Raw genomic sequence first — 14192 nt, forward strand, 5'->3', positions numbered from 1 at the left:
TAAACAGAGGAAAATTAAGCCTGCACAAAGAGCAGGCGGGCCTTACCGGCTTAAATAGCCCAACTAAAACCTAAACAAGAAACAGGTGTAACCAATAAGACAAAACCAACAGAAAAGGGAAAAGGGATCGGTGGCAGCTAGTAGACCGGTGACAACGACCGCCACCCGAACAGGAAGAGGAGCCACCTTCGGTGGGAGTCGTGACAGTTGTGTTTGCTGCCAGCTGGTTGATCTCAACAGCCATCTAAAAGTGAATTCTCAATTGTGGTACGTTTCTAGAAACATAAATCCATCCACTTTCATATCACAAAATATATTCACAAATGCAAAATACACACTCACTGTATACTGTTTTAATCGGTTTTAACACAGTTGTAGCTGACAGTATTTTTCAGGGACAACACGTTTGTGGCCTCCATCTTCCATTTATACACAGGTGTTCGAAAGACGCATATAGCTAATTAGCACAGGTAGTCCAGTTGGTCTTCCGTCTGTTGTCTGTGTGGGAATCCTAACCCTATAAAATTGTGCATCAATTTAATCTTTTGTTTTTTGAAAATAATTTATTGCCGATGTGAAATACAAGGTCCTTATGCTTCCAAAACTGTACCGCAAATGATTCATGATAATGTTCGGAAAGAGCGTCATGGCTCTCTTCCCCCTACAGAAAACGGCACCGTCCAATGACTTTTATGTGTAATGTAATGCAACAGAGAGTCATGATCAAGGGCTAGCTGCACACAAGCTTCTGGACATCCAGATCCCAGTAGCCTTCAATACAGTCCATACAGTAGCTGTGTCCAGAAGGAATAGTCACCGGATCCTTCAGTATCTCCTAACATATTGAACAACTGATCAAGTCCATGGCATCTGCCATTTTGAAATGCAAGTGCTTTATCCATGGCATAGACCAGGTGAATCCAGGTGAAAGCAATGATCCCTTTTGGTGTCACTTGTCAAATCCACTTCAATCAGTGTAGATGAAGGGGAGGAGACAGATTAAATAAGGATGTTTAAGCCTTGAGACATGTATTGGGTATGTGTGCCATTCAGAGGGTGAATGGGCAATATTTAAGTGCCTTTGAACAGGGTATAGTAATTTGTGTACACTGATGCCTAACATTAGAATCAATCCCTTTCAGTGACATAGACTGTGGACAGTTCATATTTTAACAGTAGTGCACATGTTGTGCATTCACCAGCAGTTTGTATCATACAATAATGTTAAGTCTGTCAGGTTGAAACAGATTGCATGATGTATATGTACACAGTGAAAGTCAATAAGTGTAGATAAATATGTGTTTCTTTCCAAACAATGCAAACAACTCATTGTCAATGGAGCTTGTGCAAAGCTGATGTCTAACAGAGTAAATCCATTTCATTGAAATGGACTGCCTCCTCTGAATAGTGTGAAGGTATTATGTTATTGTGTCAGGCTGAAAAAGATTTTACGATGCTTATGAACACACTGAAAGTCAATGAGTGTAGATAAAACTTTGTTAATTTACTATATTGGTGTCAGTATCTTCACAGATGATCCATAACCAGGACCAACCCAGAATCCAGGGTAGAGGGGCTGAGTGAATGTGGTCTGGACTCTGTGGAGGAGGGTCATCTTGTCAGAGACACTGTAGAAGGACAGAGTTCCTGCCTTGTGGTCCAGGTACACTCCTACTCTGGAGGAGCAGGGGGTAGGGATATCAGTATTGATATTATTGTGCCTGAAATAGCAGATAGACGGATCACAGACCAAAGTCCAGGACTGATAATTTCGTCCAAAGCTAACATCCACTCCATCTCCTCTCCTGCAGATCCCTTTATAAGACACGGCAACTTTACACTTGCTTCCACTCCTTTCTACCTCCCAGTAGCAGGTTCCAGACAAAGCTTCTTTACACAACAGCTGGCAGTAGAAGTTAAATCTGTCTGGATGGTGAAGATAGGACTCAGCGTTTTCACTCCTGGTCACCTTCCTGTTCCCCTCAGACAGACGCAGATATCTATTAGCTGTGTTGGGGTCCAATGTGAGCTGGCAGGAATCTGAAATTATTTTGAAATAAAACATTGTGTTTGCATGTGTCTGTATACCTGCACGCATTTGTGTGTGGGTCAGGCAGGCTAGTGAAATCGTATTATAGTTGTGTGTAGATATTTACTCACATTTCAAGAACTCCTCTCTGGTATTGGGGTCAGGAGGTGAAACAACCTTCATCTTTGACAGCCCCTCACTGTCCTCCACTGCTGCCTGTGCACGGTACCCATTAGGAAACATAGAGAAGAGGGGGGTTCATTAACAGGGGGGTTCAAACAAATAACTCTGCCCAACAACCTCCTCCCCCCTCACATGAGTTGAACTGTGTGAACTGCAACTTATCCATGAACTGTATTCACATGTAATGTTTTTGTTGTAATATTGTTTGTGATCTACATTGGTGTATGCATTTGAATGGATAGTTTACCAAAATTACAAAATGACACATTGGTTTTCCTGACCCTGGAGTGAGCAGTATGGCAGCAATCCATGCTTTTGTTTTATTTCCCTGGAACTGTTTCCAAATGCTAACGTTTTAGTATTTGTGGTACAAATCCCATTCAAGTCATGGTACCGATATAAGCATTTTTCACGCATCATGTCCAAATCATCCAAAAGCATTTCAAATTGATTGTGAAACTCAACAAAGTCACTTATAGATGATTTGAACATAATGCGCGGAAAATGCTAATATTGGTACCATGACTTGAAAAGGATTTGTGCCACAAATGCTAAAACGTTAGCATATGGAAAAAGTGCTAGAGAAACTAAACCAAGCATTCATTGTCATCATACCTTGTCCATAGACTGTTTACAGGGTATGAAAATCAACATGTAATTTTATAATTAGGGTGAACTATTAGGGGATCCCAAGTGGCGCAGCAGTCAATGGCACTGCATCTCAGTGCCCGAGGCGTCACTACAGACCCAAGTTCGATTCCAGGCTGTATCAGAACCCGGACATGATTGGGAGTTCCATAGGGTGGTGCACAATTGGCCTAGCGTCGTCCGGGTTAGGGTTTGGCACAATTGGCCTAGCGTCGTCCGGGTTAGGGTTTGGCACAATTGGCCTAGCGTCGTTAGGGTTTGGCCGTGGTAGGTGGTCATTGTAAAGAAGAATTTGTTCTTAACCGACTTGCCCGGTTATATATATATATATATCCCTTTAAGCGCTAAATGTTGTGATGCTGTGTTGTTGAGATCATGCAAGACACAAAAAAAGAGGCACAAAGAATGATTATTATTATCATCATCATCCCACCCATTCACTCAGCTCACACCAGGACCCCAGATAGCCTATTCCCCACACTGGGACTCAGTGGTGTTTGAATGAGGCCCTGCATGGGCTCCTCAATGGCTTTAGTCTAGGAATCTGCTAAATCAATAAGCTACATGTGAGTTGTCAACACTCAAATCAAATAAATCAAATCAAATTTATTTGTCACATACACATGGTTAGCAGATGTTAATGCGAGTGTATCGAAATGCTTGTGCTTCTAGTTCCGACAATGCAGTAATAACCAACGAGTAATCTAACCTAACTATTCCAAATCTACTACCTTATACACACAAGTGTAAAGGGATAAAGAATATGTACATAAATATATATGAATGAGTGATGGTACAGAACTCACCTTAAGTCTCACCTCCTGTATATTCTTCATATTTATTTCTGTCAGTGTTTCCACCAATTCTGCAATGACAGTGTTTTTGTTCAGAACAGGCCTTGTAGGGAAGATCTGTCTGCACTGGGGGCAGCTGCAGACAAGCTTCTGATCCCAACAGCATTTAATACAGTCCATACAGTAGCTGTGTCCACAGGGAATAGTCACTGGATCCTTCAGTATCTCCAAACAGATTGAACAACTGATTGAGTCCATGGCTTCTGCCATTTTGAAACGCAAGCAGACTGAGCTGAAGAGATGAGTTTCGTTTCCAATTGTGCTGAGGAGTAGGCTTAGGAGTGGCTCCCACTAACCCATATAACATTTCACTTCCTGGATCTGAACTCACGTATCAGATACCAGGTCTGGCCAGCAGAGGGGCTACAAGTGGTCTGTCACAACCATAGAGAGAGAGAGAACTTTCTTATTGTAAGTTTGAGATTTAATGACATTTACTAGAACAGCCATAACCCTTCAAGTCAAAGCTCCATAACTGTGGACCGGAAGACATTTAAACATCAACAAAACATATAATACAAAAGAAACATCCATTCCATGAGCTACATCAGATTGCATAGAATTTATTTCAACAAACAATGCAAACAGCTCATTGTCAATGGAGCTTGTACAAAGCTGATGTCTAACAGATTAAATCCCTTTCATTGAAATGGACTGCATCCTCTGAATAGTGCACGGGTGCACTCACTTGTAGATTGTATTACTGTTTTCATAAAGGTATTATGTTATTGTGCCAGGCTGAAAAAGACCCACCCAGAATCCAGGGTAGAGGGGCTGAGTGAATGTGGTCTGGACTCTGTGGAGGAGGGTCATCTTGTCAGACACTGTAGAAGGACAGAGTTCCTGCCTTGTGGTCCAGGTACACTCCTACTCTGGAGGAGCAGGGGGTAGGGATATCAGTATTGATATTATTGTGCCTGAAAGAGCAGATAGACGGATCACAGACCAAAGTCCAGGACTGATAATTTCTTCCAAAGCTAACATCCACTCCATTTCCTCTCCTGCAGATCCCTTTATAAGACACGGCAACTTTACACTTGCTTCCACTCCTTTCTACCTCCCAGTAGCAGGTTCCAGACAAAGCTTCTTTACACAACAGCTGGCAGTAGAAGTTAAATCTGTCTGGATGGTGAAGATAGGACTCAGCGTTTTCACTCCTGGTCACCTTCCTGTTCCCCTCAGACAGACGCAGATATCTATTAGCTGTGTTGGGGTCCAATGTGAGCTGGCAGGAATCTGAAATTATTTTGAAATAAAACATTGTGTTTGCATGTGTCTGTATACCTGCACGCATTTGTGTGTGGGTCAGGCAGGCTAGTGAAATCGTATTATAGTTGTGTGTAGATATTTACTCACATTTCAAGAACTCCTCTCTGGTATTGGGGTCAGGAGGTGAAACAACCTTCATCTTTGACAGCCCCTCACTGTCCTCCACTGCTGCCTGTGCACGGTACCCATTAGGAAACACATAGAGAAGAGGGGGGGGGGGGGGGTTCATTACAACCAATTTAATCAAACAAATAACGCTGCCCAACAACATCCCATGAACTGTATTCACATGTAATGTTTTTGTTGTAATATTTTTTGTAATTTACATTGGTGTATGTATTTATACATGCAAGGGAGAGAGAGAGAGAGACACAGCTGCATGCGAGTTCTTGCATTTTTCAACATGTTTTTAACAAAAGGATAAATTTGGAGTTAGAATTAGTTGGATTGTTCGGCAGGGACATATGCAAGATGCTATCTTCCAGAGCATAGCCTTCGCTAAAGATCAAAACACCAAACCTACAACCTAATTTTGGACTAAATTACCTGCAGGGATTACTGCTACCAAGGATTCCCTTTTCCAAGCTATACGGAGGGTGCCCTGGCAAACAAACAGCAGAGACCTGAGGCTACCATCCAACTTGGAACTGAGTGAGTAGTGTTTGGTCCGATGCTATTTCGAAAGCCAAGAAGAAGAAACAATTATAAAGTACATTACAATTATATATTTCACTTTATGTGGACTGAATGCTGAGTTAAGGCTGCCAGGCTTGCTAGGACAGACACGATTCAATTAGCACGGAGGTGTGAAGTGAGAGATGTCGCAGCCTTTTGTCCCAACAAGTGGCAGGAGTCTCTCGCAGTCTGCCCCACCCAAATCCAGAGGCCTTTGAAGACCCCTCCCGCTGTTCAGAGACTATCCATTGGCATTGTCTACAATAAATAAAAGCTTCTCCCAAGTGGGTGTGACACCTACTCCTGTTGCCTGCTGCACTGCTGGATGGATTCCACCTGGCGATCTGTTCACCCTCTGCCCTATCTCCCCCTGTCTGGTATAGGTACCCCCACCACACTCCCCCCCTCTCTCCCGAGCTTTCGTTCACCTCCAGCACACACACACTGTTGGGGTGAGTGACTGAACTCTGAACAATGGCTAGCCCCAAGTCGTTATATAATATATATATAATATATATATATATATTATATAACGACTTGGGGCTAAATTACCTGCAGGGATTACTGCTACCAAGGATTATATATATATTTTAGTTTTCTTGTGCATTTTGCTATTTTTCTATTTGCCTCATGACTCCTGCATGCTTTGTTGACTATGAACTTTCTTGTTAACCCAACCATGGGACAGACTGTTTGTTCCCACACTCGGGACTCTGCCTCTCTATTGGTTACACAGACTTTTGGCATGCCATCCTATTCTAACCACCTCTTGCTGGCTGTGTATTCATATTACCTGATGAAATTGCTGTACAACACAATCTTGTTGCCATCTAATGCATATTCAAATGTCATAAATCAACACTACAGAGCTCTCCCTGTCTTGATTATATTACTGCTGATGATATCTGGAAATGTGCATGTACACCCTGGCCCATCTACTGTTGCTAATTCTACTGCCCCAATTCTGACTTGTGCTCTGATATCTGTTTCACTGATTTCTGCTCTCGTAAAAGCCTGGGTTTACTGCACGTTAACACGAGAAGCTTATTACCTAAAATGGATCAATTGAAAGTGTGGGTTCACACCTCCAATCCAGATGTGTTGGTCATTACTGAGACATGGTTAAGGAAGAGTGTTTTGAATACTGATGTTAACCTTTCTGGTTATAACCTTTTTCGGCAAGACAGATCTTCCAAAGGTGGGGGAGTGGCAATTTCTTTTACCAAGGATCCCCTTCAGTGCTCGGTTGTCTCCACCAAATCTGTCCTCAAACAATTTAATTTGATGGTTTTAAGCATTACATTTTCAAATAGCTCTTTGTTGACTGTTGCGGGGTGCTATTCTCTTCCATCAGCACCGGCCTGTACCTAGACTTGGCACTCCGGTACCGCTTGCCATGCGGTAGTAGAGAGAACAATCTATGACTGGGGTGGCTGGTTGATGCTTATTTATAAAAACCCTCTTAGGCCTCACTCCCCCCTATCTGAGATATCTACTGCAGCCCTCATCCTCCACATACAACAACCGTTCTGCCAGTCGCATTCTGTTAAAGGTCCACAAAACGTATTTTCAGTTCGCTGCCACTAGCGACTGGAACGAGCTGCAACAAACACTCAAACTGGACAGTTATCTCAATCTCTTCAATCAAAGACTCAATCATGAACACTCTTACTGACAGTTGTGGCTGCTTTGTGTGATGTATTGTGGTCTCTACCTTATTGCCCTTTGTTCTGTTGTCTCTGCCCAATAATGTTTGTACCATGTTTTGTGCTGCTACCATGTTATCATATGTTGCTACCATGCGGTGTTGTCATGTTTTCCTGCCTCGCTATGTTGTTGTCTTAGGTCTATCTTTATGAGGTGTTGTGTTGTCTCTCTTGCCGTGTGTGTTTTGTCATATATTATTACTATTTTTTATTTATTTAACCCAGCCCCCGTCCCTGCAGGAGGCCTTTTGGTAGGCTTGGTAGAATTTGTTAACTGATTTGCCTAGTTAAATAAAGGTTAAATAAATAAACGTAAAAAATTAACTACGTGGTTATGCTGTTCTGATGGGATGTTGGTGTAAAACATATTTCCAGAAAGCGATACAATACATACAAAATAATAACAATTATTATCATCCCACCAATTCACTCAGCTCACACCAGGACCCCAGATAACCCCACAGTAGGATACAGTAAGATTTGAATGAGGCCCTGCATGGGCTCCTCATTGGTTTTAGTCTAAGAATCTGCTAATTCAATAAGCTACATGGGAGTTGTCAACACTCAACTTAAGTCTCACCTCCTGCATCTTCTTAAAAGCAAGTGAATATAATTAAATGTGGTGGTAATGATAATGAAATGGCAGAGTTGTTTCCTCAAGGACTAGTCATTGTAAAATATACGATACATTTACATCAGAGTGATACAAGAAGATTGTCCTTACCTGTTTCTTAGTCTTTTCTATACAAATATAATTGAACATTTTACATTATTGTTCACTACAGATATTTTAACAATACGCGCAACATACAAAAGTCAAATGGTCTATAAAAACAGAGCCTCGTACCCATATCTTGGACTAGATGAGGTTGTTTTTCAAATAGAATCTCAAAAGACTACTTTCACCATTGGTCCTCCTGAATATAGGGCCTCGTACAGCAGTCTCATTTGTTCCTAGCAGGGCTTGGCATCACGGATTGTATTTTTTTTATGAAGCATGTTTCTCTGGATCAGTTCATCTGCTCTGGGAATCACCATCGTTACCCTGTGAATTAGCTCAGCCCTTTGCTCATCCACAAACTGGACACCTTCAGTAAGGGAGAGAATCTTAAATCATTTCTCGGTGAACCTGACACTACAATAATAAGACACGGTGGGTGGTACATTTAAAATGTTGTTTTCACTAATGTTTGACAAACATAACTGTAACAGTTGTCTGTGGTGGAAGAAGGCGAGGACCAATGCGCAGCGTGGTAAGTGTTCATATTCTTTAATAGAACTCAGAACACTAAAATACAAAACGAGAACGTCATGAAACCGAAACAGTTCTGTCTGGTACAGATACAAATCAGAAAATAATCACCCACAACTCAAGGGTGAAAACAGGCTGCCTAAGTATGGTTCTCAATCAGGGACAATGATTGACAGCTGCCTCTGATTGAGAACCATACCAGGCCAAACACAAAAATACCAAATCATAGAAAAAAGAACATAGACTGCCCACCCAACTCACACCCTGACCATACTAAAACAAAGACATCACAAAGGAACTAAGGTCAGAAAGTGACAATAGCATATATCTGTCAGTGCTATTATAACAATAATACTTGGCAATATTGGTATTATGGGTCTTAGTCCTTGCTACAACTAGCTAAGTAACTGATTCATCTGTGAATGATTTAAACCAGTGGGTTAATTGATGACTACAGCAAATCTTAGAGAGAGTACTTAATTCGGGAGCATCTATTAACAATTTTGAGAATGTATAAAATGTTATATTGTTCTTTCTCTACTAAAGTAGTAGACTTTAACCTCAGAGTTGACCCCAACAGGAAATATGTCACCTTACCATACTTTTCTGAACATGGTTGGAAGAAGAAGGACTGGAATGGAGAGAAGCAGTTCATTCAGAGAGAGAGAGAGAGAGAGAGAGAGAGAGAGAGAGAGAGAGAGAGAGAGAGAGAGAGAGAGAGGTTGGGGATGGGGAGAAAGAAAGAGACCATTAAATCTTCCCCATTTATAAACTATAAACTAAAGGTAAAATAAACTTGAGGTACTGTAGCAAATGTAGCACTCTAATTCCTCTTTCTTTCATTTGTCCCATTTGTCTCAGTTGGTAGCGCATGGCACTTGCAACACCAGGATTGTGGGTTTGATTCCCCCATGGAAAATGTATGTACTCACTAGCCTACTATCGTGCTGGATAAGAGCGTCTGTTCAATCACTAAAAAGCAATTCATTTAACACAAATGAGGAATTATCCCGAGTTACAGCTGCTTTTGCAGTTTATTCATTAAAAAAAAATTTAACCTTTATTTAACTAGGCAAGTCAGTTTAAAACAAATTCTTATTTTACAATGACGGCCTACCCCAGCCAAACCCCTCCCCCAACCTGGGCAACGCTGGCCCAATTGTGCACCGGCCTATGGGACTCCCGGCCGGTTGTGATACAGCCCGGGATCGAACCATGGTTTGTAGTGACACCTCTAGTCGTAATGATAGTCTCAGTCAGTAGCTATGTTTCATTAATTAACTTGTCCAGTGATTTGTTTTGTCTACATTTACAAAAATCGCATAGAAAATAGATTGCCTACTAGAGTGGTTTCCCACTAAACCATTTAGTGTAGATGAAAACAGCTGGAGGTAATGACTTCACAATTTAAAAAGCAACACCTTTACAGTGTCAAGTAAAAATGTACTGGCTGAAGTATTTCCATTACTCATTTAGCCATTAATAAATTGTTGACAGTCTATTATGCCCTTCCACATATCTGTAGCCCACTAAAGCCAGCATGGATAGAATGCAATAATTGACTAATATTTGACATATTCTAATAATTATCATGTGCCAACGTATTGCCAGGGCCCGTGCCATGGGGAAACTTGTTATTCCTGTATATCTGACATTATTGGATGGTGAAACCTGACAGCCAACCAGAAAATCAAGGCAAATAAATTGAGTTTGCCAGCTTGTAGTCCTAAAACCCGGAAATGAGTTATCTACGGTTCGTTCAGCCATTCCTATGGTGAAAATGAATGGGGAAAGATTAATTTTCGGACGAATGACGGAAATAAGGTCTGAGGATAACACAAGCTTAGGAGATTTTATACGTTTTGTTTTATGAGATAATATCAGTTAACGTGACCTTTATGATCTATGAAGCATTTATGTGTTTTTAAAATTACAGAAACGCTTCAAAATTCACAAAAAGTGACGTTAGCTGATGAAGAGTATATCATAAAACAATACGTATAAGATCTACTAAGCCTGTGTTTAACACAGACCTTATTTTTGCCGTTTATTCAAAAACGCCATTAATTTTCCCATAGGTTTTGTTCAACGAACCTTGGTGGACACGATGCCTACAAAAATACGCTATTAGGCTTCTATTGCTCCCTATTCAGGCATGTTTGAATGTCAGGACAATCCTTGTCCAGCAAAGAAATTGTATTTTTTGTAGAAAAAAAACATTTTGTTCTCAATAGGTATTTAGAATGAAATGTGTAGTGGAGCCTACATTATTAACCTACATCACGTGCCCGTCATAGGTCTACCTTCAAAATTTCAATCATCATTTACTCAAAAAACACAGTTTACACCATCATTTGTCACAAAAGTTTGACAAAATGAAATTCTGCCCCGTCGAAAGGATAAAAATGTTGTGAATCTTAAGAAAATGTGTCTTTATATATATTTTTTCATTTAACCAGGTAGGCCAGTTGAGAACAAGTTCTCATTTAAAACTGCGACCTGGCCAAGATAAAGCAAAGCGACACAAACAACAACACAGAGTTACACATGGAATAAACAAACATACAGTCAATAACACAATAGAAAAGTCGAAATACAGTGTGTGCAAATGAGGTAAGATTAGGGAGGTAAGGCAATAAATAGGCCGTAGTGGCGAAGTAATTACAATTTAGCAATTAAACACTGGAGTGATAGATGTGCAGAATATGAATGTGCAAGTAGAGATACTGAGGTTCAAAGGAGAAGAAAAAAAAATAACAATATGGGGATGAGGTAGTTGGATGGGCTATTTACAGATGAGCTATGTACAGGTGCAATGATCTGTAAGCTGCTCTGACAGCTGATGCTTAAAGTTAGTGAGGGAGATATGAGTCTCCAGCTTCAGTGATTTTTGCAATTCGTTCCAGTCATTGGCAGCAGAGAACTGTAAGGAAAGGCGGACAAAGAGGAATTGGCTTTGGGGGTGACCAGTGAAATATACTTGCTGGAGTGCGTGGTAGTGGGGGGTGGGTGCTGCTATGGTGACCAGTGAGCTGAGATAAGGCGGGGCTTTACCTAGCAAAGACTTATAGAGCCAGTGGATTTGGCGATGAATATGAAGCAAGGGCCAGCCAACGAGAGCATACAGGTCGCAGTGGTGGGTAGCATATGGGGCTTTGGTGACAAAATGGATGGCACTGTGATAGACTGCATACAATTTGCTGAGTAGAGTGTTGGAGGCTATTTTGTAAATGACATTGCCGAAGTTAAGGATCGGTAGGATAGTCAGTTTTACGAGGGTATGTTTGGCAGCATGAGTGAAGGATGCTTTGCTGCGAAATAGGAACCCGATTCTAGATTTAATTTTTTGGATTGGAGATGCTTAATGTGAGTCTGGAAGGAGAGTGTACAGTCTAACCAGACACATAGGTATTTGTAGTTGCCACATATTCTAAGCCAGAACCGTCGAGAGTAGTGATGCTGGATGGGCGGGCAGGTGCGGGCAGCGATCGGTTGAAGAGCATGCATTTAGTTTTACTTGCATTTAAGAGCAGTTAGTGGCCACGGAAGGAGAGTTGTATGGCATTGAAGCTCGTCTGGAGGTTTGTTAACACAGTGTCCAAAGAAGGGCCAGAAGTTTACAGAATGGTATCGTCTGCGTAGAGTTGGATCAGGGAATCACCAGCAGCAAGAGCAACATCATTGATGTATACAGAGAAAAGAGAATTGAACCCTGTGGCACCCCCATAGAGACTGTCAGAGGTCCGGACAACAGGCCCTCCGATTTATCACACCAAACTCTGTCTGAGAAGTAGTTGGTGAACCAGGCGAGGCAGTCATTTGAGAAACCAAGGCTGTTGAGTCTGCCGATAAGAATGTGGTGATTGACATGTGGTGATTGAGTCGAAAGCCTTGGCCAGGTCGATGAATATGGCTGCACAGTATTGCGATTTATCGATGGTGGTTATGATATCGTTTAGGACCTTGAGCATGGCTGAGGTGCACCCATGACCAGCTCGGAAACCAGATTGCATAGTGGAGAACGTATGGTGGGACTGGAAATGGTCGGTAATCTGTTTGTTCATTTACCTGCGGTTTGTTTCCATTACACATGTCGCAAGGATTTTTTGTTTTGTTACATTGCTTTTGTCGAATAAACCTGGGTCAATGGAAACCTAGTGTGTAAATATCTATGAAAAGAAGGTTGTTTTATCTGGCACAACCTGCACAGTTTTATCAGATCTTGACAAACCGCTTTCAGTTTACACAGTTTTCCAAATGTGAAGCATCTAAAAAGTTCAATATTTTCCAATCGAAAACTTAAAATAAAAGTTAATTTTATATTCACCTTGTGCATGAAACAAGTAGCCCAAGATACCGAAAGTAGTGGAGGTGGTGCAGGAAGATAATTGTTGAGTCATTAACAAATCTCTAAATCTCCATTCGAAGCTGAAAGCAAGGCCTTATTTACCTATTGTGAAGGGAATCACTTAATTTACAAAATGTCCTTTTTTTATACAGAAGATGGTACATTGTGACTTAAAATATTGACAGTACAGTACAGACAGTTTGATTGACTAAAAAGTAAACTTCCTCCAGCCTCAGCTCCATAATGTTAATTATACTAAAGAAACCCTGTGGACGAAGTGAGCATAAAAAGGAAAACAGAGGAAAACTCCATTTTAACTCACTTTCAATGAGTTACAACTATTAAGACATTTTGACTGGCTTTAATTTCAAGTTCAAATCATGATTTGAAAAGAACCTCCACAGAAAACAATGGCAATTTCAGTTCCTCCCCTGATCTGACTAATCTAAATGGAATTGCTGTCAACTCGGCATTACACATGTATATAAACTTCATATGTCAATAGCGATGAAACCTTCACAGTTTGTGGACCGTAGATTGTCAGCATATCTGGTCAAAATAAGGTCCATAGCAGTTTTAGCAAACTAACACCGGCTAACATAAAGTCATAAATATATTAAGGATTTTATCAGACAGTATAAAGTGAGGGAGTGCACCAGAGAGTTCATGTGAAAATATGATTTATTTAAACCATGGTCAAGTTTGGTACTACTAGTCTACACATGTAGCTCCGATTTGTATCAGTTAAGTCAGTTAAGACTCTTAACTGCTAGGCTACCTGCCACCCTAGTTCATCGTTGTTTACATTGTGTCTTTGAAGCAGTTGGTTTCTCAACTAAAGTCTAGTAGGGGTGAGTGGGGAAAGTTGAGCCAAAATAGTAAATTGAGCCACCCTTGTCTCTAGTAAACCATACACAAAATGTATAATTTGACCAAATATTTAGGAATAGGTCATCATTTCATGGAGTCTGTGATGGAAGAAACCACATGGACAAAGTGGTAAGCAAGTTAAATCCAGGACCTCTATACCTGGTGGTGTCAAAAAATTGTCAAAGACTCCAGCGACCCAAGCCATACTGTTCTCTCTGCTACCCACGGCAAGCAGTACCAGTGCACCAAGTCAGGAACCAACAGGACCCTGAACAACTTCTACCCCCAAGCCATAAGACCGCTAAACAAGACCGCTAAATAGCTAATCAAATGGCTAACCGCTGCTGCTACTACTATC

General features: G+C 41.1%; 1 protein-coding gene across 1 annotated transcript; it reads right to left on the bottom strand.

Annotated features, from left to right (window-relative positions):
- Positions 1-338: 338 nt before the first annotated feature.
- Positions 339-5181, bottom strand: LOC110496015 (E3 ubiquitin-protein ligase TRIM16). Its single transcript, XM_036955486.2, has 4 exons — positions 5071-5181; positions 3667-4950; positions 2161-2245; positions 339-2040 (listed from the first exon to the last, which is right to left on the bottom strand). The coding sequence occupies exons 2-4, from the start codon at positions 3922-3924 to the stop codon at positions 1508-1510; spliced, it is 876 nt and encodes a 291-aa protein (XP_036811381.2). The 5' UTR covers positions 3925-4950; positions 5071-5181; the 3' UTR covers positions 339-1507.
- Positions 5182-14192: the final 9011 nt, after the last annotated feature.

Source organism: Oncorhynchus mykiss, chromosome 2, assembly GCF_057628025.1.
Source record: "Oncorhynchus mykiss isolate SJ-2025 chromosome 2, ASM5762802v1, whole genome shotgun sequence".
NCBI classification, from domain to species: domain Eukaryota; kingdom Metazoa; phylum Chordata; class Actinopteri; order Salmoniformes; family Salmonidae; genus Oncorhynchus; species Oncorhynchus mykiss.

What these genes read in the sequence shown, in the direction of transcription:
- LOC110496015 (XM_036955486.2), bottom strand. Translation starts at nt 3,924, where the DNA reads ATGGCAGAAGCCATGGACTCAATCAGTTGTTCAATCTGTTTGGAGATA. An exon ending in TACAGGAGGTGAGACTTAAG is followed by an intron (nt 2,246 to 3,666) that starts GTGAGTTCTGTA and finishes TACCGTGCACAG; the next exon opens with GCAGCAGTGGAGGACAGTGA. An exon ending in CAGAGAGGAGTTCTTGAAAT is followed by an intron (nt 2,041 to 2,160) that starts GTGAGTAAATAT and finishes AAATAATTTCAG; the next exon opens with ATTCCTGCCAGCTCACATTG.